The 22629-nt window shown below is 41.7% G+C and overlaps 1 protein-coding gene across 1 annotated transcript in view; it reads left to right on the top strand.

The window, feature by feature from the left end:
• Positions 1-22629, top strand: part of LOC105921789 (receptor-type tyrosine-protein phosphatase S) — a 368492-nt gene that overhangs the window by 132280 nt on the left and 213583 nt on the right. Inside the window, 1 exon segment of the mRNA XM_036131703.1 lies at positions 5568-5709. Within this exon segment, the coding sequence (XP_035987596.1) occupies positions 5568-5709 (142 nt within the window).

Raw genomic sequence — 22629 nt, 5'->3', positions numbered from 1 at the left:
CACCATGTATCTTGAACTCTTTCCTTTGTAGGAGGGGAAGGTCTTTAAGGGCAATCATGCTTTCTGTGCTATAGGTGGTGTGTGAGGTGTTTGAGTGCAGTTGCAGTGTGTCATGTGGGGTGCGAAACTGGCTACTGTTACGAGCAGTGGGTGGATTGTCTACCATGTGCGTGGTGGGTGGAGCACTACTCTGTTTTAGCTTGAGTTCATTGTACACAGCGAACAATTTACTAATCTGTGTTTCAAGATCTTTGGTCTGAGAAGCTAAATCTGTTGTCGCAGTGTGTATACTGGTACCCTGGGTGTTCATGCGTGCAACCTCAGATGTCACCGGTGATACTTTCACATCAGATACCACCTTCATATCAGACACATTAGAATCTCCACTACCCCCACGACCCACACTCTGACTATGGCTGTTAATCATTTTGTCAACCTGGTCTTTTAGCAGAAGTAACTGCGACATGCCCTCATCCTCCAATTCCAGTAAAGCTACACTGTCCATGTATGAGCACAAATACTCAATACCACTCTCGTCATCATGTTGGTGCAACTTAGCTGGGTCCTGGTCGGGTGTTGGCGTGATGTCAGTTGCAAGCTGGAACAGTTCATCAACAGACAGATGGAACAGTCCCTTCTTGATGGACCACACCAGCTTCTTTCTCTCGTGGCTCATGGTGGACGGTTGTCAGATGTCTGTGGTCCTCGAACTCCCTCGCTCTGGCAGCAGTCAGACGCCCTGGATTCGGACAGACCCTCTTCACTCTGATGACACGTCACCGTCTGGTCCACAGGTTCATGGATCACTGGACTGGCGTCCTCCAACAGCTGTCAGCGGTGGCGCCAATCCCGGACTCGAGCCCCCAAAATTTGTTACAGGTCCCAAATATGGGACTGAAATAACAAATTTAAATATCCTGAAAGACAGGTGAAATGAAAGGAGATTTAGACACAGCAGCTTTCCATGTTTTCTCCCAAATTGGAGTTATTTATTCAGAATAAACCACAAAACACCTGTGCATCAACTGTCTCGCTCAAGCTCCAGTGTGGTGCACAACACACAAAGCACACAATACACAAATATACAATAGTAAATAGCAATGCATACATAACAATTCATACAAAACCACTTCTAACAAGCAGAGTGTCGGAGCTCAACATGCTATGTTACCTGAAAATTAACCAAGAGACGGCAGTTAACCGACTGCAGTACCGTTATTCCAGTTAAACCGTTATTTCAGTTAAACCGTTATTCTACTGGCTAACGGTTTACAGTAGCCTACCTCAGCTAACTGCCTCGATCAACGGCAAACTTTCTATTTATACTCTTATTGTTAGATTATAAACAACACTACAATCAGTTATCAAACAGACATGTAAAGATGGACAGTTTACCCATTACTGACCTGAAAGACAGGTGAAATGAAAGGAGATTTAGACACAGCAGCTTTCCATGTTTTCTCCCAAATTGGATCTGAGAGCGAGCGGAGGTCCGTTCCCATAGCAACCGGAACGCAACTGCTTGTGCCATTCCTTAAAGCGACAGTGTAAATATATATATATATATATATATATATATATATATATATATATATATATATATATATATATATATATATATGTACATGGAGATCATATTCATTTACTAATAAACATATGACCAATGTGGTCACCTGTTTTGGGTGCGCCACACATGGTAACTGAAAATGGCGTGATGAGAAAATGATAAAAGATATGCACATTCCGTTTTCACTTCTGAATAGTTAAAAGATATATCTACAAACTGGAAGTTAAACGATGTTCGTAGGTGAAAGCATGACGACACAGTAGAGTGTTGAAAATGAAAATTTTTCTGTGTTTTTTTGCAAATTTTGTTCCAACCGTAAGTCGAAATGGCGTCAAGTACAAAAAGCCCTGATCGCGGCGTCGAGACGAACGTTTCGATATATAGTATGTGGGGGTAGACCCTACGGTTCGGGCTGTATTAACGGTGACGGAATATTAATAAACAATATTAATAAAGAAATCCTTATTAGGTGCATAACATAAGGCCTCCGCCATGCATTTTCAATGCATAGGCGGGCGCCTAATTATATGTTCTGTTGGTGGAAATGCACTTTTAAATGAGAGTCAATTGGTAGAGTCAATTAGTAGAAGTGTTTTAATAATTCTTATTACATGTAACCGCGTAATAAGTATAAACTGACATTAATAATACTTTTAAAATCTATATATATTTTGACTTTTCCCCTCCACATCCAGGGAGGGCAGCGCCCAAGCGCCCCCTATGGGCCAGCCGCCACTGGTGGTTCCTTAATATTAATGTTGTCACTTTTCAGTATAAGTTTTCCCTGCACTTTCTTGGCAAAAATACTCAATCAGTGAACAGCTGTCTGTTCCTGTCACATTTCAGCCCCATTCAGCTCCGGTCACACAACCTCATGAGCAGGTATGAAAAAGCTAGCCCTATCTGAAAAAAACTGTCAATGCTCACAAAGTGGGAAGAGCTAAATAAAGTCAGGAAACCGTGGGTATGTGCTGCAGTCAAAGTTGAAATTTGTTGTAGTTTAATTGAAGTGCTCTATGACATAGTAGTTAAACCAATAAACACTTAATCCATTTCAAAATAGCTTCATATTCAGCAGAAAGCCATGGAAAATGTGGAAAAAGAGCTCCTTTATAAGCTTTGCATTGTTCTCTGTCCTCTTTTGTTTTGCCTGTCAAGTATACTTCTGTCATTAGTTTTAGCACAAAACAAATTATCTTTAGAGCTGATTGCTTTGCAACTTTGCTCATAAGAGAAAATCATTAACCAAAAAGTGTGGACATATTAAGTCTGTTATGTCTGTCTGTTATATTATCTGTGTAAATCCTGAGCCGGTGTCTATCTCGAAAAATGTCACCATGGTAACACCATGGTAACACTTGATTCTTATGTGCTTGGTATTTTAAAAAACTCTGGTTGTTTTGCACTGTACTTTGCAAGGGTTGAAGAAAGCACAGCGATATTGACATTATTTTCAGTCAAGATCCACAGGGTTTACTGCTCACACGCTGTTCTCTGCCTGAAGGCCAAAGCTCTCCAAAGCTCTGTGTTAGAGAATTGCAGTAAATAGTGGCATCTACCCACATATGGAGCCAACTCTTGGCTCGGCCAAACAAGCGGTTTCCCACGGTGCCAACCATTGAAGGGTCTACTGCTGCAACAATTCCAAAAAAATTTAATAAATAGCATAGCATGAAATAAATAATATTAACAATGTGTTTTCATGACTAATTCCCTTTTCATATGCTCCGTATTGAAAATAAAAATTCTGAATATATACAGTAAATAACTGGTTATTTGTCCTTGCATGTTACTACTCTGTTTTTGTTTTATGCTGCGGGTCTGATTTGCTTAGGCTAGCTTAATTAATATATAGCCAAACCATAATCTCACCTGCTGTACCAAAATTTCTAGTGCCACATCTGTCTTCTGTACATGCGCACCTATTCTTGGAAGCATGTAGGTGAAAAAAAATGTCTGTGCCACCTGTAAAAGCTACCTCTGCTTGTCTGCGTTACACACCTTTGTGTCCTGTCTGGTCCGTTTACCCCGGAGAGGCTGTCACACATTAAATACTTCTTTTTGTAGGAAATGACTCTCAAAACAGAAACTATACTTTAATACTTTTATTCTAAACAAGCCAGATAAGTGGTACAGATCAGTACTGAGGCTCTATTAACAGGTATCACCACGGGAAAAACAAATGAGGAAGAGCGAGCCCGGATTTACAGTTTCTTCAGCTTCTTGTAGATCAGCAGGGACACGCCCCTGCAAGAGCGGTACACCCCTCATGTCAGTCTGTAGAAAATGTGTCACCATTGGGACTTATCTGTCAGACTGTAAAATAGCATAGACTCCAAGGTTTATCCACATGTACATGCTGCCCTGAGATAACTGACCGTTTGTTTATGTATGCCACATCAGTGACGTACACTGCGCTTGTGAATTATGTTATTTTTCCAGTATCTGCTTTCAGCAGCTCCAACAACCTGTATCCTAATTTAAAATCTAACACACCATTACAAATAAAAACATGAGGGTCTGGCCAAAATCTGCAATTTGCCAAAATTGGAGGAAGCCAGAGAACCAATACATAAACAGCGAGAACATGCAAAAGCTGTATTTCCTTTAAACCCCTTACCTTCTTTCTTTAAGGCAGTCCCATATAGCTCTGCTTTTGTTTATATAGATATTATTAGATATTATAAGATTTCAGATGCAGCTGTCATGGCTGGCAGCTGCACAGAGATCATAAGGTGAGGAGATTGCTTTTAAATATCTCCAGGGGCTGTGATGTTAGATCCTTTGTGAACAGATTTTTTTGTATTTTTTGAAGGCAGAGGAATGGGTCAGAATAATTAAGAATTGAAAGTAATAGTGTGAAGCCAGGAGGACAGGCACCCAACCTTCGAAGATGCTGCAGTCTAGGGAAGAGTGGGTTTGAAGTTCCTTTATTGTATGTTTGGGAAAACATAATGTTTATATGTTAAATTCTAACAGTGACTGTTCCCAATATAGAGGAGCGTTAATTGGTTTATGTTTGAAGTCCGTGAACTTTCGTAAAAAGTTCAAACAGTGTCTAGTCGAGATCGGATTTTCGGTTTGAATGGCTCCAAAGCTACTCATAAAGAAGCTTAAAAGCAGCTAATACGATTATATGTGAAGAGGGTATATGTAAGTGAACTTAAACAGAAACTGGATAGTATAAAATAATATAAAACTGTATAAAAAGAAAATATTTTTTTGTGACGCAGCAGAACTACACAGACGAGCCTGCAGGGGATGTGTTTAGGGGAACAGACCCTCCTTTTGGCTGCAGTCCGCTAGCTTGTTGAATTTACTGTGTTCTGGTGTTTGTTAGATAAAAAAATGGATCCTTATGGAACCTGAGTGTAGGACTGTGTGTGAGTGTGAAAGTGACTGACGTATCGGAATTGAAAGAGCTCCCGGCCAGAAAGTGCACTGTGAAAACAGATATGTTGAATTTGGCATTTACTCCTAGTCAAACTATTTGAATAATGGGTTAATTAATTGGGAATAATTTAGACAACCTTAGTAAACAAATCAAGTATGATTAAAAATTCCGTTCATGACAAACTGTTAACTGTTAATATATTAGATTCTGAGATTTTGAGTGTTGTAGAGTCCAGGGTGTTAAACAAAGGCCTAGAGTATTCCAAGAATTACCATAGAAAAGAAACAAAGCAGATATTCTAACACTGATGTGAACTTTAAGTAAAGCTAAAAAGAAATATTTAGATAGATAAATAGAAAATTGCATGTAACACTGATGATTAATCACAAACCAGTCTGTTTAAAATAAGACAAAAAATAGGTTTTCAGAAGCAATAAATAAGTGAATTGACAGGTTTATGGGTTTTATCTGCCCACACACCTTCTGACTTTTAGCAAACATTGAAAGTGGGTCTGGTGTGAAACAACAACGTTGTTGTGGATGGCTAAAATAAACTGAATTAAAAATTTTACAGATCTTTTTAATTTTTTTTTCTGCTCTGGCCAGGTGAAAGAGTTTGATGACAAATCGGGATCAGTACTGCGTATCCAGCCTTTGAAAACCAACCGTGATGAAGCAATCTATGAATGCACAGCTACCAATAGTGCTGGGGAGATCTCTGCAACTGCTAAGCTTATTGTCTTAGAGGGTAAGATATGTTTTTGTTCTTCCTTCCACTCAATGAAAAAGGAGCATGCTTTATGTCTTTGTTAACATGTTTCACAAAACTTTAGTTTTAACATTAAAGGAATTCTATAAGTAACATTAGTATTTGCACCCAACAGTATTGCAATGCCTAGACAGAGGACCCGATAATTTAGCTGGACAACAGGAGTGGTTTCAATGAATTTATTATAAAGAGATGTTTTGGTCACTGTTGGGAAACAGTCAGGAACATACTCAGGAACCACTGTGAAGAGGAGAGAGAGGTTAGTGGTCGGTTCCAACTCAGTAAGATAGGCAGAACACTGAACAAAACTTATTAACCTTTTCATGTTCTGCTGGAACCAGTCCGTGGGTCCAGGGGCTCTTAATGGAAACTGGGGAAGTTGTAGCTGGTGACACAGGAGTACAGGTTACACACGACAGCTTCAGGTCAAGGCAGGGGTAATACATGGGCTAGGCAAAGAGTTTGGTCAAGAAACAGATCAGAAGGTCGATGTCCAGAATTCAGAGGCCAACTGGAGTCGAACAGGGGCAAGGCAAACAGGAAAATCCACAACACAAAGCAAAGTCACTGACAGGTGGGTAAGGATGGTGTACTCGCAAAATAGCTTTCAAGAATCTGGACTTGCTGTTAGAAGCAGGAATACAGGTGCTGGTCATATAATTAGAATATCATGAAAAAGTTGATTTTTTTCAGTAATTCCATTCAAAGAGTAAAACTTGTATGTCATATTTATCCATTCAACACAGACTGATATATTGTATATTGTATTGTATAATGTTTATTTCTTTTAATTTTGATGATCATCAAATTATTTATCACAGATCACTAAAGTTTGTGTTGCTTTGGTGTGTAAGTTTGCTAAAACAATGTTGGACTCCATCATTTATTCTCTGGTCCCTGCCTGATGTGACCAGTGATGACATGTTTAGCCGCATGTCATCATTCAACCGCTGGTTGTCTAGGTGGTGTCCTGAAAACAACGTGGGCTACATTGATAACTGGCAAACTTTCTGGGAAAAACCTGGTCTGATCCGGAGAGACGCATCCATTTCACTTTGGATGGTGCAGCTCTTCTTTCTAGGAATCTGGCCGGATTTATTAGTTCTCCTAAATGCTGACAACCATTAACACACCTCTCTGCAGCTTCTGTACTGTTACCCACCATTTACCTCATTGAGACAAAATTAAACAGATTAAAAGCTGATCTAAAAGGAGCAAATCATAAAAATAAATACCACTCAACTTGAACCAAAAAATTTAACAATTAAATGTGGTTTATTAAATATAAGGTCTCTCCTTCCAAAGACTCTGTTATTTAATGAACTGATTTCTGATAATCAGATTGATTTATTATTGTCTCACAGACACCTAACTGCTAACTATTAAAAATGGAAGGTTGAATGATGCACAGCTTTAATTTCAGGGGTCGCAGGAAGTACCTATCCAGTCAACTCTGTTTCATTTTTTAAACGATGTCAAAATACCTCTAAAATCGGTGGTGTGGTTAGCTCAACCATATTCTCTACCATTCACAAATTAAGAGATAATTTGGAAATTAAAGGTATTACATAAAAAAGATAACATAAAGAGCTCTTTAATTGTGTATTTAAATTGATTGTTTTTTTTTATTAAACTGCATGTTTTGACTGATTGTTTTTCTTTCTTACAAAGATCAAGCATTCAGGTATTAAATGAGTGAAATGATGATTATTTTAGTGCAGTCCAAGTGTCAGACAGGCTAAGGAGAAAATAGTTTGTGGAAAGAGGAAGTAGTGCTTGGAAGGAGACTGCAGCTGCTGGCTTCAGGAAATCTGCCGAGAAGAAAAGAGGAAGTGGAATCAGACAGTTTGGTTCAATGACCTGCTGCCTGGGGTCCGACAAAGAGGAGCGAAAACTTTTGACTCGGCCAGAGATCTGCATAGGGTGAAAAGTTTATGAGGTGATAAGGTACTGGGTGCAAGTGTTCGGTGGAGACAGAGGGGGGGTTGAGGTTTGCAACCTCCCAACGACTCTCTCAGCACATAAATAAAGGGTGATTTGGGTACTCGTTGCTCAGATTCTCATCTCAGAAGACATGCAGCGCGGAGCAGAAGAGAAGAAGACCCAAGACGGAAGGACGATCGTGGAGCCAAAGGAAGAACACGGCGCCCGTGTCTCTGAGAACCGCCGAGACTGAGTCAGATTATCTATTTTTCGTGTTTTTCCACAATTCGGGGCCAACGATCTGCAAATCCTGTCAAGAAGAACTGCTGTGGTTTTGACCTGGTTGATGAGAAGATCCTAGATATCCAGAAGATGCGAGTTGCACCCATGAGATGTCAGCTCTGCAGTTAGACCAACCTCTCAAGCCAAGGAGACGCACCTCAGGCACGAACATCAAGGCAGAGACTCAAGGCGTGAGTCTTTGTGAATGGGGCATCAACGGGACATCGGGTTTGCCATCAAGAGAAGGCACGTTGTTCGGCTGAACAACTCCTTATCCAGCAATCAAAGCCACTATAAGTTTCCATCTGAGGTTCGGGTCAGTTTGCTCCTCCAAATTTAAAATCCTCTCCTAAATATATTAGTAAGCAGCCTTAGATAAGAGATAGGACGTTGATTAAATATTAATTTGTAATCTGTTAAATTGCTTAATGCTGTTTCTAATCCCCTGCTAAAGCGTACTAATTAAAGAAGCATATACAATTTTGTTCAAAGTTGTGGACATTCAATTTGTGAGTCAACATTTTTCTGAGTTCTTCTATGATTGTAAAATAGTCATGGTGCATGGTTCTAGAAATATTTTGGAGGTCTTAAAAGGTTGCCTATAGCCCAAACTTTAAAACAACACCCTTAGGGACTTTTGAGTCTTTAAAAAATACTGATCGTGTAACAAGTGCTGATTTATAAGAGTAGGAGCCACCGTTAACTAGGGCGGTGGATGGGGTACAGGTGGCCTCGGGCTACTAGTCTGCCTGACCTGTCCACTGCAGAAGGGTGTGGCCCTAGGACGAAGGTGGTTAGCCGGTCAGTCGTATCCTACTAATCTAGCTGAAAGGGTCTCACAGGAATTCTAAACAGGGTAATACTCGTTAGATTCAGAGGTCCTTAGAACCCCAGCTAGTTTGAGCTTTAACCCAAAATAGGAAGGATGTGGGGGAAGTGGGGTTTTAGTTCAAAGCCAAAAATCTGACAACGACTAAACATGGAAGTATAAATGTTTTACTTTTGTTAAAATGTGAAAGAGGAGTGCCGACACTTTATTGTTCAGTTAGTGGGTTAAAACAGAAAAGAAACACACAACTGTTCTCCCATTATTGTTTCAACATTCCGAGACTGCCTAATATGAGGAGAATCACGTCTATTTAAACTCCATTCACAACAGTTACGGTCAGTATGGCACAAGAAGTAAATATCTTTGTGGTCATTTCCAGATTTCTGACGGAAATACATTTTGTTCTTAATGTCGCTCATCTCCAGAATTCCTGTCTGCTGCAACCAAAACTCCCCCTTCCTGAGTCCATTCAAGCCGTCTGCTTTATTCTTGTAAAACATATTTTTTCTCTAGATAGACACCCATGGACGGATCAAACGAAAGAGACACCAAATGTATAAATAATCACTGAATAAAGTTAAGACCAACATTATTTATAACTCTGAGCACTTCCTGCGGCTCTGTTAACACAAACTGTAGCAGAAATTACTGATGGTCAAAAGCTGTGAAAGGCAGGGTTTAGACTGAACTCTGAAAGTTGTTATTTTTTTGTTTGAGGAATGGCATGTTTGGCGTGTGGTCAGGGAAATGTGTGTGTCTTACAGTCATTGCATGAGAGTTGAGAGCCCTGCTTGTAAGTTATCAGGTAAGCTAATAACGGCTAATGCTAGTGGACATTCGGAATTAATTTAAAAATAATTTTAAGCTAAATTTTGTTGTAAGGAGCGGGCAGTAAAACACAAATTTTAATGTCCCATGGGCATACAAAACCTTTATTGAAATAACACTTGTCATAACCTTAAAACACAACCCAAAACACATCAGTGTAGCTTTGTTTCAAGAACTGTCTGACTCTCTTCGAGGTCGGTTGAGTTTTCAGCTCTCTGCAGAGCTCCTTATCTGCTTGCCCTGCCGCCCCCGTCTCTCCTGCTTTTTGCTTTGTTCTGTGTCTTTGTGCAATTTCTTCACAGCAACCGAAAAGCTCGGAAACAGAATCTAAGGAAATTATGGACCTCGTCAGCTGGTCTCTAAATGCCATTGATCAAATTTTTTCAACTGGAAAGCAAAGTAACGGGGAGCATTCCTGTCCCGATGGAACCTTTTTTGCGGGATACTCCCTGGATTGGTGGAATAGGTGGTCCACGGTGTGCCTCTCAATGATTTCCGTGGAGGACGCCGAAGACGTGTATATATTTGGATTTATGATTCTTGGATTTCTCCTCATTGGATGTGGGGGATTTCTGATGTATCAGCAACTTCAGCGACTGCTGGCGGCAAATTCGGCCTTTATTAGACTGCCAGCGGTTTCTTCTTCCCCTATCCGTTAGGAAATAAACGCTGAAAAAATTACGTCTCTACCATTTATAGATCAGGAGATATGAAGCGTTGTTCGGGGCAAAGTTCTCCATTATAATCCAATGGGACTTATTGTGAGCAAAGTCTCTGCACTTCGATAGACTCGCCCGCTGCAGCTGTGTCAGTGAGTTTCCATGACAACGGAACTCTGAGGGCCAGAGAGAGAAGCTCCATTGAGATACAATGGCAACTTTCATCGCTCACTGCAGTGGCTGTGATTAATGTAGAAATCTGAAATTCGCACAGTCACTTCCTCTTAACATTTAAAAATTTTCATGTGACTTTCAGCCATGTGTCAGTTTTCTGTCCCATTTTGGATTTCACATGCTTTCCTATTGGGCCTTTGCTTCCAACAGGACCTGGCATGATAACCAGACACGACCCAATTGGCCAATACAGCACCACCCACATGTGGGAAATGGCACTACACACCATTTTGGTCAAATGTTGAGTTCTGGGCCCAGATGTGGTGAGGCTGAGTTTCTAAAGGAGGCCAATCTGTCCCATGAACTTTGGTCACGTTTGGTGACATTAAGTATTGGCACCCCTATTTGAGGCACTTACCAGTACAGGATTTGGACCAAACTGACAGAGTACAATCACCCGGTGATACTGAACACAACCTTGTTAGCGGCTAACGGTTAGCATGTTGCTAACCGGAAGTAGCTCTAGGAAGGTATCACCAACTTCTGCTTCACAGAGTCTGTTCTTACTTTAGAGAGAAAGCTCCACAAGAAATTTGGGTTACGTCGCATCAAGCATCTCCAAGCTATGAGGTGTCAAACATCAATGCTTTTCAATGGAGGACCAAACCCCTTATGGTCCCAATACTGCATGCCCATATATGGCGCTACAGTATAGCTCAGATGGAAAGTGCAGGCTTTGCATGCAAGAGGTCGTGAGTTCGAAACCTGGCGTAGGTGACTACGATTTTTGTGTTATAATCCTCACAGTGTGTATATTAAAACATGTGTGCTGATCCCATGAAGTATTTTTTTTGTACCACCCGCCATTTTGAGTTACCATGGCAACGTTATAAATGACGTATTTTCTCCCTATTTGAGGCTCATCCCAGTACAGGATTTGGACCAAACTAACAGAGTACACTCACCCAATGATACCAAACACAACCATGTTAGCGGCTATCGGTTAGCATGTTGCTAACCGGAAGTAGCTCTAGGAAGCCTGTACAAACTTCTGCTTGACAGATTTGGTGAATTTTAGGATTTTCTCCCTTTGTAGGCACTTCTCAGTACAGGATTTCAACCAAACTAACAGAGTAACATCACCCGGTGATACTGAACACAGCCATGCTTGCGGCTAACCGTTAGCATGTTGCTAACCGGAAATAGCTTTAGGAAGGTCCTACCAACTTCTGCTTAGCCAGGGTTCTTCTGCCTTTACAGACAAAGAGAGGGCTGCAGCTGTCAGTGAGTCTCCATGACAACGCTGCTAGCAAGAGGCTCCTAGGAGGTCCATTGACTTAACATGGCACCTTTCGACGGCCGCTGCGGGGGCTGTGAAGGCCGTAGGAAGCTGAAATTCGCAGTGTTGCTTCCTGTTGCTATTTCTGACGGTACGGTATGCCCCAAGTGGCAGGCGCCTTGCTAAATGTCTTCAGAAATTTTCTAGTTAAATTTTATTCTTTATTATTCCACGATTAATGCGCCCCGAACCGTAGCGTGCACCCCCAAGATATAGGTACCAAAACTTGCGGCTCGGTCAGGAATAGTGTGCTACTACTTTTATTGGGGTTTCGAGTTACCATGGGAACAAAATTAGCGAAAAACAACCCCCCAAAAAACCCATATTAATCAATGGAGTCGGGTAGAAAGAAAGCCTCAAAAAAGCCTCAAAATGACCATTTTTAACGCTGTACTGTGTCGTCATGCTTTCACCTACGAACACCGTTTAACTTCCAGTTTCTAGATATATCTGTGACCTACTCAGAAGTGAAAACGGGATGTGGATATCTTTTATCGTCTCTTCACAGTTACTCCCCAAAGCTCATGTCCAAAAATCAGCGAAATCAGCGTTTACAATGAAAGTCAATGACGGAATTCTCCAACCGCTAGAGTGGCCCACTCTAGCTTTTTTAAAGATTTCAAAACTCCGAACAACTTACTCACTCAATTTTCACTCTATGTAGACAAATTATACATCAAAACGTAGGAATTTTTGTCAGGATTCGGGAAATGTAACCCTCATTGGTGTGGCATTTATAGATTTTTCGCAAATCACCTCAGAGCGACACAAACCCGAAACCTCCCCCATTCATTTCCTATGGAGCGGTTTTGAAAAATGACGTCTGAAAATCCAAAACATCACATGTTTTCGCATCGTCACTACTCCTAAACCGTTTTATTTACAGGCATGAGACTTTCACACATGAATGTCCCAACCCTTCTGGCACTCAAGATAAATGAATTTTGTGGATAACTGTTACGGTTTTTCCACAGGAACAATTTGTTCGGGAGTAGCGAATGTGCAAAATCCTGAAATCGCTTTGGAGCTGCATTTTCCCACATCATCCACTTTTTTACATCGTCGCTGTGCCTACACCGATTTTTGTAAAAATATGAAAATGAGCTACATGGTCATCAAAAGCCTGCTGATACTCACAGTGAAAGAATTATTTTGATATCTCTTATACTTTTTTAGCCAGAGCGATTTGTTCGGGACCATTTTCAGAGGATTTCTGAAATTTCATAAAAATGTCCTTTAGATCATAATTTTTTACGCCTTTATTAAACTTTTTCCAGCAAAAACCGATAGCAAGTCTTCTTCCCCTATCCGTTACGAAATAAACGCTGAAAAAATTACGTCTCTACCATTTACGGTTCCGGAGATATGAGGCGTTGTTCGAGGCAAAGTTCTCCATTATAATCCAATAGGCAGACTTGGACACAAAGTGTCTGCACTTCTTTAGACTGGCCCGCTGCAGCTGTGTCAGTGAGTTTCCATGACGACGGAACTCTGAGGGCCAGTGGGAGACGTTCCATTGAGATAGAATGGCAACTTTCGACGCCAGCTGCAGTGGCTGTGATTAATGTAGAAATCTGAAATTCACACAGTCACTTCCTCTTAACATTTTACAATTTTAAAGTGACTTTCAGCCATGTGTCAATTTTCTGTCCCATTTTGGATTTTACATGCTTTCCTATTGGGCCTTTGCTTCAAACAGGACCTGGCATGATAACCAGACACGACCCAATTGGCCAATACAAAACCACCCACATGTGGGAAATGGCACCACTGACCATTTTGGTCAAATGTTGAGTTCTGGGCCCAGATGTGGTGAGGCTGAGTTGCTAAAGGAGGCCAATCTGACCCATGATCTTTGGTCACGTTTGGTGACATTAAGTATTGGCACTCCTATTTGAGGCACTTCCCAGTACAGGATTTGGACAAAACTGACAGAGTACAATCACATGGTGATACTGAACACAACCTTGTTAGCAGCTAACGGTTAGCATGTTGCTAACCGGAAGTAGCTCTAGGAAGGTCTCACCAACTTCTACTTCACAGAGTCTATACTTCCTTTAGAGAGAAAGCTCCACAAGAAATTTGGGCTACGTGACATAAAGCATCTCCAAGCAATGAGGTGTCAAACATCCAATGCTTTTCAATGGGGGACCAAACCCCTTATGCTCCCAATACTGCATGCCCATATATGGTGCTACAGTATAGCTCAGCTGGAAAGTGCAGGCTTTGCATGCAAGAGGTTGTGGGATTGATTCCCGGTGTGGGAGACTTGGAGTTTTGTATTATAATCCCCACATTGTGAATATCAAAACATGTGTGCTGATCCCATGAAGTATTTTTTTTACCACCCGCCATTTTGAGTTACCATGGCAACGTTATAAATTACGTATTTTCTCCCTATTTGAGGCGCATCCCTTTACAGGATTTGGACCAAACTGACAGAGTACAATCACCCGGTGATACTGAACACAACCATGCAAGCGGCTAACGGTTAGCATGTTGCTAACCGGAAGTAGCTCTAGGAAGCTCCTACAAACTTCTGCTTGACAGATTTGGTGAATTTTAGGATTTTCTCCCTTTGTAGGCACTTCTCAGTACAGGATTTCAACCAAACTAACAAAGTAACATCACCCGGTGATACTGAACACAACCATGCTAGCGGCTAACCGTTAGCATGTTGCTAACCAGAAGTAGCTTTGGGAAGGTCCTACCAACTGCTGCTTAGCCAGGGTTCTTCTGCCTTTACAGACAGAGAGAGGGCTGCAGCTGTCAGTGAGTCTCCATGACAACGCTGCTAGCAAGAGGCTCCTAGGAGGTTCATTGACTTAACATGGCACCTTTCGACGGCCGCTGCGGGGGCTGTGAAGGCCGTAGGAAGCTGAAATTCGCAGTGTTACTTCCTGTTGCTATTTCTGACGGCACGGTACGCACCAAGTGGCAGGCGCCTTGCTAAATTTCTTCAGAAATTTTCTAGTTATTCTTTATTTTTCTTACATCACGATAAATGCAGCCCGAACTGTAGCGAGCACCCCCACGATATAGGTATCAAAACTTGTGGCTCGATTACGAGATGTGTGCTACTACTTTTATTGGGGTTTCGAGTTACCATGGCAACAAAATTAGCGAAAAACCACCCCCAAAAAACCCCATAGGAATGAATGGAGTCGGGTAGAAAGAAAGCCTCAAAAAAGCCTCCAAATGACCGTTTTCAACGCTGTCCTGTGTCGTCATGCTTTCACCTACGAACACCGTTTAACTTCCAGTTTGTAGATATATCTGTGAACTACTCAGAAGTGAAAACGGGATGTGGATATCTGTTATCGTCTCCTCACAAGTACTCCTCAAAGCTCATGTCCAAAAATCAGTGAAATCATCGTTTATAATGAAAGTCAATGACGGAATTCTTCAACTGCCAGAGTGGGCCACTCTAGCTTTTTTATAGATTTCAAAACTCCGAACAACTTGACCTTACTCGCTCAATTTTCACTCTACGTAGACAAATTATACATCAAAACGTAGGTATTTTTTGTCAGGATTCGGGAAATGTAACCCTCATTGGTGTGGCATTTATAGATTTTTCGCAAATTACCTCAGACCGACACAAACCCGAAACCTCCCCCATTCATTTCCTATGGAGCGGTTTTGAAAAATGACGTCTAAAAATCCAAAACATCACATGTTTTCGCATCGTCACTACTCCTAAACCGTTTTATGTACAGGCATGAGACTTTCACACATGAATGTCCCAACCCTTCTGGCACTCAAGATAAATGAATTTTGTGGATAACTGTTACGGTTTTTCCACAGGAACAATTTGTTCGGGAGTAGCGAATGTGCAAAATCCTGAAATCGCTTTGGAGCTGCATTTTCCCACATCATCCACTTTTTTACATCGTCGCTGTGCCTACACCGATTTTTGTAAAAATATCAGAATGAGCTACATGGTCATCAAAAGCCTGCTGATACTCACAGTGAAAGAATTATTTTGATATCTCTTATACTTTTTTAGCCAGAGCGATTTGTTCGGGACCATTTTCAGAGGATTTCTGAAATTTCATAAAAATGTCCTTTAGATCATAATTTTTTACGCCTTTATTAAACTTTTTCCAGCAAAAACCGATAGCAAGTCTTCTTCCCCTATCCGTTACGAAATAAACACAGAAAAAATTACGTCTCTACCATTTACGGTTCCGGAGAAATCGTGCGTTGTTCGAGGCAAAGTTCTCCATTATAATCCAATAGGCAGACTTGGACACAAAGTGTCTGCACTTCTTTAGACTGGCCCGCTGCAGCTGTGTCAGTGAGTTTCCATGACGACGGAACTCTGAGGGCCAGTGGGAGACGTTCCATTGAGATAGAATGGCAACTTTCAACGCCAGCTGCAGCGGCTGTGATTAATGTAGGAATCTGAAATTCGCACACTCACTTCCTCTTAACATTTTAAAATTTTCATGTGACTTTCAGCCATGTGTCAGTTTTCTGTCCCATTTTGATTTTACATGCTTTCCTATTGGGCCTTTGCTTCCAACAGGACCTGGCATGATGCCCAGACACGACCCAATTGGCCAATACAGCACCACCCACATGTGGGAAATGGCACTACTGACCATTTTGGTCAAATGTTGAGTTCTGGGCCCAGATGTGGTGAGGCTGAGTTGCTAAAGGAGGCCAATCTGACCCATGAACTTTGGTCACATTTGGTGACAGTAAGTATTGGCACCCCTATTTGAGGCACTTCCCAGTACAGGATTTGGACCAAACTGACAGAGTACAATCACCCGGTGGTACTGAACACAACCTTGTTAGCGGCTAACGGTTAGCATGTTGCTAACCGGAAGTAGCTCTAGGAAGGTCTCACCAACTTCTGCTTCACAGAGTCTGTTCTTCCTTTAGAGAGAAAGCTCCACAAGAAATTTGGGCTACGTCGCATAAAGCATCTCAAAGCTATGAGGTGTCAAACATCCAATGCTTTTCAATGGGGGACCAAACCCCTTATGGTCCCAATACTGCATGCCCATATATGGCACTGCAGTATAGCTCAGATGGAAAGTGCAGGCTTTGCATGCAAGAGGTCGTGGGATCGAAACCCGGCGTGGGAGACTAAGAGTTTTGTATTATAATCCCCACAGTGTGTATATTAAAACATGTGTGCTGATCCCATGAAGTACTTTTTTGTACCACCCGCCATTTTGAGTTACCATGGCAACGTTACAAACGACGTTTTTTCTCCCTATTTGAGGCTCATCCCAGTACAGGATTTGGACCAAACTAACAGAGTACACTCACGCAGTGATACCAAATACAACCATGTTAGCGGCTAACGGTTAGCATGTTGCTAACCGGAAGTAGCTCTAGGAAGCCTGTACAAACTTCTGCTTGACAGATTTGGTAAATTTTAGAATTTTCTCCCTTTTTAGGCACTTCTCAGTACAGGATTTCAACCAAACTAACAGAGTAACATCACCCGGTGATACTGAATACAGCCATGCTTGCGGCTAACCGTTAGCATGTTGCTGAACGGAAATAGCTTTAGGAAGGTCCTATCAACTTCTGCTTAGCCAGAGTTCTTCTGCCTGTACAGACAGAGAGAGGGCTGCAGCTGTCAGTGAGTCTCCATGACAACGCTGCTAGCAAGAGGCTCCTAGGAGGTCCATCGACTTAACATGGCACCTTTCGACAGCCGCTGCGGGGGCTGTGAAGACCGTAGGAAGCTGAAATTCCCAGTGTTGCTTCCTGTTGCTATTTCTGACGGTACGGTACGCACCAAGTAGCAGGCGCCTTGCTAAATTTCTTCAGAAATTTTTCTAGTTCTTTATTATTCTTCCTTCACGATAAATGCGGCCCGAACCATAGCGTGCACCCCCACAATATAGGCATCAAAACCTGTGGCTCGATCTCGAGATGTGTGCTACTACTTTTATTGGGATTTCGAGTTACCATGGCAACAAAATTAGCGAAAAACCAACCCCCAAAAAACCCATAATAATCAATGGAGTCGGGTAGAAAGAAAGCCTCAAAAAAGCCTCAAAATGACCATTTTCAAAGCTGTACTGTGTCGTCATGCTTTCACCTAAGAACACTGTTTAACTTCCAGTTTGTAGATATATCTGTGAACTACTCAGAAGTGAAAACGGGATGTGGATATCTTTTATCGTCTCTTCACAGTTACTCCCCAAAGCTCATGTCCAAAAATCAGCGAAATCAGCGTTTACAATGAAAGTCAATGACGGAATTCTCCAACCGCTAGAGTGGCCCACTCTAGCTTTTTTAAAGATTTCAAAACTCCGAACAACTTGACCTTACTCGCTCAATTTTCACTCTACGTAGACAAATTATACATCAAAACGTAGGTATTTTTGTCAGGATTCGGGAAATGTAATCCTCATTGGTGTGGCGTTTATAGATTTTTCGCAAATCACCTCAGAGCGACATAAACCCGAAACCTCCCCCATTCATTTCCTATGGAGCGGTTTTGAAAAATGACGTCTAAAAATCCAAAACATCACATGTTTTTGCATCGTCGCTACTCCTAAACCGTTTTATGTACAGACATGAGACTTTCACACATGAATGTCCTAACCCTTCTGGCGCTCACAAAAAAGGAATTTTGTGGATAACTGTTACGGTTTTTCCGCAGGAACAATTTGTTCGGGAGTAGTGAATGTGCAAAATCCTGAAAACGCTTTGGAGCTGCATTTTCCCACATCATCCACTTTTTTACATCGTCGCTGTGCCTACACCGATTCTTGTACAAACATAAAAATGTGCACCATAGTCCTCAAAAGCCTGCTGATACTCACAGTGAAAGAATTATTTTGATATCTCTTATACTTTTTGAGTTACAGCGATTTGTTCGGGATTGTTTTTAGAGGATTTTTGAAAATCCATAAAAATCACCTTTATATCATAATTTTTTACGCCTTTATTAAAGTTTTTCCAGCAAAAAACGATAGCTTATCTTCTTCCCCTATCCGTTACGAACTAAATGCAGAAAAAATTACGTCTCTACCATTTATGGATCAGGAGATATGAAGCGTTGTTCGAGGCAAAGTTCTCCATTATAATCCAATAGGCACTCTATGACACAAAGTGTCTGCACTTCGTTAGACTGGCCCGCTGCAGCTGTGCAGTGAGTTTCCATGACGACGGAACTCTGAGGCCCAGAGGGAGACGCTCCATTGAGATACAATGGCAATTTCATCGACTTTCATCGCTCACTACAGTTGCTGTGATTAATGTAGAAATCTGAAATTCGCACAGTCACTTCCTCTTAACATTTTAAAATTTTCATGTGACTCTCAGCCATGTGTCAGTTTTCTGTGCCATTTTGGATTTTACATGCTTTCCTATTGGGCCTTTGCTTCCAACAGGACCTGGCATGATGCCCAGACACGACCCAATTGGCCAATACAGCACCACCCACATGTGGGAAAGGGCACTACACACCATTTTGGTCAAATGTTGAGTTCTGGGCCCAGATGTGGTGAGGCTGAGTTGCTAAAGGAGGCCAATGTGACCCATGAACTTTGGTCACGTTTGGTGACATTAAGTATTGGCACCCCTATTTGAGGCACTTACCATTTTTTGTTCAATACCAAAGTTTAACTTGGCAGTGGTTACACTAACTTGTTTCTGTCATATTCGATGCTGGAAGAACTTTAAACTGAAATGCTTGCTAACTCGATATGCTTCCGTTGCTTGCGTTTATTTGACGTTGACATGCGGTTTTTTGTTGTTGCTTTCTCACGTGCATATAGTGAATGGCAGGGAAAAAAAGGCAAAAACACATGGATACTTTGAAACGAGAAGCGACTTCACCGACGGCGTCTAAGCAGACCCCCCCGCTCCGCTTCGCACAAAACTTGTTCCGGCCGCCAACTCACCGCCTCGCCTAAGCAGGAAACACCGCCTTCCGCATGTCGGCTTTGTTTTTTTCCGGCCAGCACCTTTCTTACTCTGAATCCGAGGTTTGGCTGACAGCGAGGTTATTGGCGCATTATCGCCACCTACTGTTCTGATTCAAACCCCTACACCGCAGCAACAGACCTTCACAAAATAAAAGCATGTGAGCAACATGCGTTAACGCGCGTTAAAGAAAATATCGCCGTTAATAATTTAATGAGTTAACGCGAAATTAACGCGTTAACTTGCCCAGCCCTAATGAATAAATATATATATATATATATATATATATATATATATATATATATATATATATATATAGTTATACACCTGGTGGGGCGTATAACTGAAGTTACTTAATTGTTACTTGTAAAAAAAAAAAAAAAAAAAAAAAAAAATATATATATATATATATATATATATATATATATATATATATATAATATACACACGTACATACACATGGACCTACATATACACTTTTTTTTCTCCTTTTTTTTCTTAGCGCTTATTTTAGCCGGCCCACAACGTTTTCCCATTTATTTACCTCCAACACACCATCTATTTTATACTTTTCCTTCCACTTCTCCAAGTATTTTTAATATTAAGAAATATATATAATATTTATTGTAATAACATTTTAAATTTACTTGGATCAATCTGATACATAAACTTTTAATCCCCTCAGGGGTTTCCTTTCTACTTTGTCCTGAACCCATTCTAATTACGTTTGCGTTGTGTTTATCTACCTTCCACGACCTTAATCCTGTTTTTTTGTACCTTTCAGGACTTAAACCTGACTTTCCCTTACTTCTGCTATTGCGACGGACTCAAACCGGCAGCTTCGAGAGACTAAAACCTCTCAAATTAACTTTTCGGGGAATTTTTAATCACCCGTAACCCTGTACCTTTAACCGGTCGTTTTAAAATTTACTTGCTGTGGTGTGTTTTTCTCTTGGTCAGATCCCATCAATCCCTCGTTGGCGAAAGGAGTTAACCTATGATGTTGGCCCAGCGAAAAAATTACCCCCGGGACTTTAGACAGGTCCTTGATTCAGACCACCGGTGGGTTTCAGTGCGTTGCTCCTCTCGTCAGCGAGTTGATATGTTGGGATCCGGCTCACTGCACCAGGCTTATAGGGTTATTATAAATAACCCCTTTTATCCTAGAACGAAAACCACACAACACAATTCAGAGACTGTTCTGTAGAAGAGGATTAACCTAAACGGAGAACTTTTACTCCCTGACAGTCTGGGATCATCTGCGCCGGGCCATCTCTGTCTTTTTGCCTTTATTGTCACACATCAAAGAAGGGTCAGGAGGACTGGGTCAGGAGTTTACAACATGGGAGTTGAAAACAAAGAAGGGAGCAAGTTTTATTGCGGGTGATGATCAGTCACCAGCTTCATGCACAGCTGGATAAGGGAGACATTCCTTATCTGGGAGAACCATTTGTTCTCCCTGTCTAAGGTTAAATACAACAGAACCTTCCTGAAAGCAAACTCTTAAAACCAACCAAATCCCTGTAACTTGATAAAAATAAAATGCTTACAGTCATATTTCTCCAACAATTACAAACAGCCTATTTCCATGGCAATCGACAACTAAGGTTTTGATGTTGAAGAAGGCAGATTGTACTTAGCTGGGTCCAGCCTGCACATGGTTGCGGGTCTCTCCAGTGTAGACGTTCTCTTCACGAGAGACTCACAAAAAAGAGAGAGGTAAGAGGGGAGAGACTGGCCTTTTAGTGGTGGCACCCTGCTCTGGGGGCAGTTACTTGGAGAGGGGTGACTGCATGAGTCCCCTACATTTCTTGTGGCTTCAGCCTTGGAGCCCTACTGTTATTTCTTCTTTTTGTCTGATTTGACAACAATATAATGTTTACTAAAGTTGCTTGTAATATTTTTATGTCTTTTACATTGTATTTTCTCTAGTTGGTTGTAACTTTTGTGTGTGTGTTTATCATGCTGTATATATTTGTTCAGCACTTTGGTCAGCTGTGCTGTTTTTAAAGTGTATTTGAATAAAGTTGGCTTGGCTTGGCTTTTGAACAACTGTCAAGTCAGCAGTCTTCCCCATGATTGTGTAGCCTACAGAACTAGACTGAGAGACAGTTTAAAAGCCTTTGTAGGTGTTTTCAGTTAATTAGCTGTGGCACCAGGTGTCTTCAATATTGAACCTTTTCACAATATCTTAATTTTCAACCTTGGGCTGCAACTCAGTAGATGAACTAGTAGATGTTACGATTTGTCTACGGGTGAACTCAGAACACACACGGGACTAAAAATTGAGAGGCTTTATTGAAAAATTGATGGATGGTGGATGATGTGATCGGAAAGGCAGGTTTGCACAGGAACTGTAGTGTAGGTGATGGCAGGAGCTGACGGCCCGGAGCGAGAGTTCATGAAGCCAGAGACAGGCAGCAGTATCCACAGCTTTTCAGAGACAGGCGGCAGTGTCCACAGCCTTTCAGAGACAGGCGGCAGTGTCCACAGCCTTTCAGAGACAGGCGGCAGTGTCCACAGCCTTTCAGAGACAGGCGGCAGTGTCCACAGCCTTTCAGAGACAGGCGGCAGTGTCCACAGCCTTTCAGAGACAGGCGGCAGTGTCCACAGCCTTTCAGAGACAGGCGGCAGTGTCCACAGCCTTTCAGAGACAGGCGGCAGTGTCCACAGCTTTTCAGAGACAGGCGGCAGTGTCCACAGCTTTTAAGAGACAGGCGGCAGTGTCCACAGCTTTTCAGAGACAGGCGGCAGTGTCCACAGCTTTTCAGAGACAGGCGGCAGTGTCCACAGCTTTTCAGAGACACGCGGCAGTGTCAACAGCTTCACAGAGATGGCTAGCAGAGTCTTCACCTTCTCAGAGATGGCTAGCAGAGTCTTCAGCTTCTCAGAGATGGCTAGCAGAGTCTTCAGCTTCTCAGAGATGGCTAGCAGAGTCTTCAGCTTCTCAGAGACGGCTA

The sequence above is a fragment of the Fundulus heteroclitus genome, unplaced genomic scaffold (assembly GCF_011125445.2).
Source record: "Fundulus heteroclitus isolate FHET01 unplaced genomic scaffold, MU-UCD_Fhet_4.1 scaffold_45, whole genome shotgun sequence".
Lineage (NCBI taxonomy): Eukaryota > Metazoa > Chordata > Actinopteri > Cyprinodontiformes > Fundulidae > Fundulus > Fundulus heteroclitus.
This window is presented reverse-complemented; position numbering and strand designations above follow the sequence as displayed.